Raw genomic sequence first — 2,227 nt, 5'->3', positions numbered from 1 at the left:
GGGATGTCACCCCGTCCCTGATCCCGGAAGCCGGGCGCAGCCACGGGAAGGGATTCCCGGCAGGAGGCTCGCCCTCGGTGACCGCTCTTGTCCCCTTGCGGTCTGGCTCGGCGTCCCGGCCCCAGCGAGCTGCACCCCTGACCGCAGGCGCGGGGGCGCAGTGGGGCCCCCAGGGTGGGGAGGTGCCTGTGGCCACGGAATGAGGCAGAGGGCGCTTCCTTCCTCTGCCGCCCTCCTCCCCTCCCTCCTCCTCCCCCCCTTCACTCTCTCCCTCTTCTGCTCCTCTTCCTCCTTTTCTTCCTCTTTTTTCTTTTTCCTTCTTCTCTTCCTTCCTTGTCTCTTCTCTTCTCCTCTTTCTTCTTTCTCTCTTCTCCCTCCTCTTCCTTCCTTCCCTTTTTCTTTCTCCTTTTCCTCCTTTTCTCCCTTCTCCCTCCCCCTCTTCCTCCCTCCTTTTCTCGCCCTTCCCCCTTCTTCCTCCCCCTCTTTCCTCCCAATCCGTCTCGGGCTCCATGGAGGTGGGAGGCCAGGCCCAGGCAGCGGGAAAACAGCTGGGCCAGAAACCAGGCTGCTGGGATTGAGGGGCTTTGATGACTGGTTGGCCGCTTGCTCGGTTGACGGGCATCCACACCAGTATTGGCTCGGGTCCTTCCCAACTGTGGCAGGAAGTTGCAGCGTTGGAGGAGATTGTACTGTTTTTCTTCTGTGAAATCTAGATAGCTTTGTCTTGTGCTTCTCCCAGACTCTGGGAAAGCAGCAGGGAGAGCAGGAGAGGCAGGAGAGGACGGGCTGGCGTGGCTCGTGTGTGCACTGCTGTTGAATCACATCCATCAGGCGTCAACACTTCAGCGCCCCCGTGTCCCCCCGACCCCTAGTGAGCTGCCGGGTGGGGGCCACAGTTTTTTCTGGATTTCTGCACTGGTGCCTGTGGAGGGTCCCCTGGGCTCCATCCAGCTCGGGAGCCTGCCCTGTGGTGTGCACCGCGGGCTCCGTGCTCCTTGCGGTGCTTGGGGGCGGGGCCTGGCCCCCTGAAGGACTCATCTTCCTGTGCACTGTCCCCCTGCCTGAGCCTGGGCGCGTTTGCACATCACTGCGTTTCATGATGCCCTGCCTCAGGGGCCACTCTCCCGGTCATAAACACCCCTGAGTGACTGGGCCTGGCCAGGGTGCTCCTTCACCCCTTCTCACTGTCCTCAGGCCCATTCCCAGAAATGGGGTGACCGGCCCAAAAGCCGCCCAGCACTCTCCGAAGGTCCTTCTCACTCCTGGTCCCAGTCACAGGTGGGAAGAGAGACATTGGCCCCCTGTGTCCTTTCCACTCAGCTGGGCGAGCTCTGGGGTTTACCCGTGTCAGGTGCCAGCTGTCCTATAGAATCAGTCCCATGTGCGACCCTGGCACCGGGGTGGGGGAGGGGGAGGGGCAGTGACAGCCTCCGGCCCAGAGGCTGTGTGCTCGCCTCCACACTCCTGTTCCTCGGTCTCGCTCCTGCCAGAGCCTGTGGCGGGCTTTACATGAGGTGTGTGTGTGCACGTGTGTATACATGTGTGTGTGCGAAGTGTGCCTTGTGTTTAATTAAAACACCTTCCTGATATGCGTGTTTGCCTATAACTGGCTTCTTCATTCTTAAAGCACAAAGAACTTCCCCTGCTCTCCTGTTTGTCAAGTGATCTCAGGATCTGTGGGAAGTTATGCAGGGACCCCGCGCCCTCCCCCAGCGCCCCCAGGGGACCGGTCACAGCTGGGATGCCTGCCTGCTCCCAGTCCTCTTCCTCAGAGCCCCCGCATTTCTCCGTGCTCCCCGGCACGCACGTCTGTGCATCTGCGCTGTCTACACGGCACCTGTCCGTCTGCTGGCTCCAGGGGGCCGCAAGGCTGTTTCCCACTTGCCCTGGCGGTGACGTTCCCAGGCTCCCACCCTGTGACTGCCGAGCTCCTCCATCAGAATGGGGTGCCCTGTGGCATCAGGCCAGCGCCCCCGGGGCTGCCTGCTTCCCAGAACAGTCCTTAACCCCTGCCTGCACCAGATCGTGTTTGATGAGTGTCACAAAGCCAAGAACGCCAGCTCCACAAAGATGGGCAAAGCCGTCCTGGACCTGCAGAGCAAGCTGCCCCTGGCCAGGGTGGTCTACGCCAGTGCCACAGGTGGGCGCGGGGGGGGTTGTGTGCAGTGCTGCGGGGGTGTATGTGCGGGGAGGGGTGTGGGGGGTGGAGCCCCAGGAGGGGGCATGC

At 61.9% G+C, this 2,227-nt stretch overlaps 1 protein-coding gene across 1 annotated transcript in view; it reads left to right on the top strand.

The window, feature by feature from the left end:
- Nucleotides 1-2,227, top strand: part of SBNO2 (strawberry notch homolog 2) — a 34,319-nt gene that overhangs the window by 22,539 nt on the left and 9,553 nt on the right. Inside the window, 1 exon segment of the mRNA XM_077760641.1 lies at nucleotides 2,023-2,140. Within this exon segment, the coding sequence (XP_077616767.1) occupies nucleotides 2,023-2,140 (118 nt within the window).

This window comes from Crocuta crocuta, unplaced genomic scaffold (assembly GCF_008692635.1).
Source record: "Crocuta crocuta isolate KB4526 unplaced genomic scaffold, BGI_CrCroc_1.0 scaffold443, whole genome shotgun sequence".
Classification (NCBI taxonomy): Eukaryota; Metazoa; Chordata; class Mammalia; order Carnivora; family Hyaenidae; genus Crocuta; species Crocuta crocuta.
Note: the sequence above shows the minus strand (reverse complement) of the source record. Positions and strands in the feature narration are given on the sequence as shown.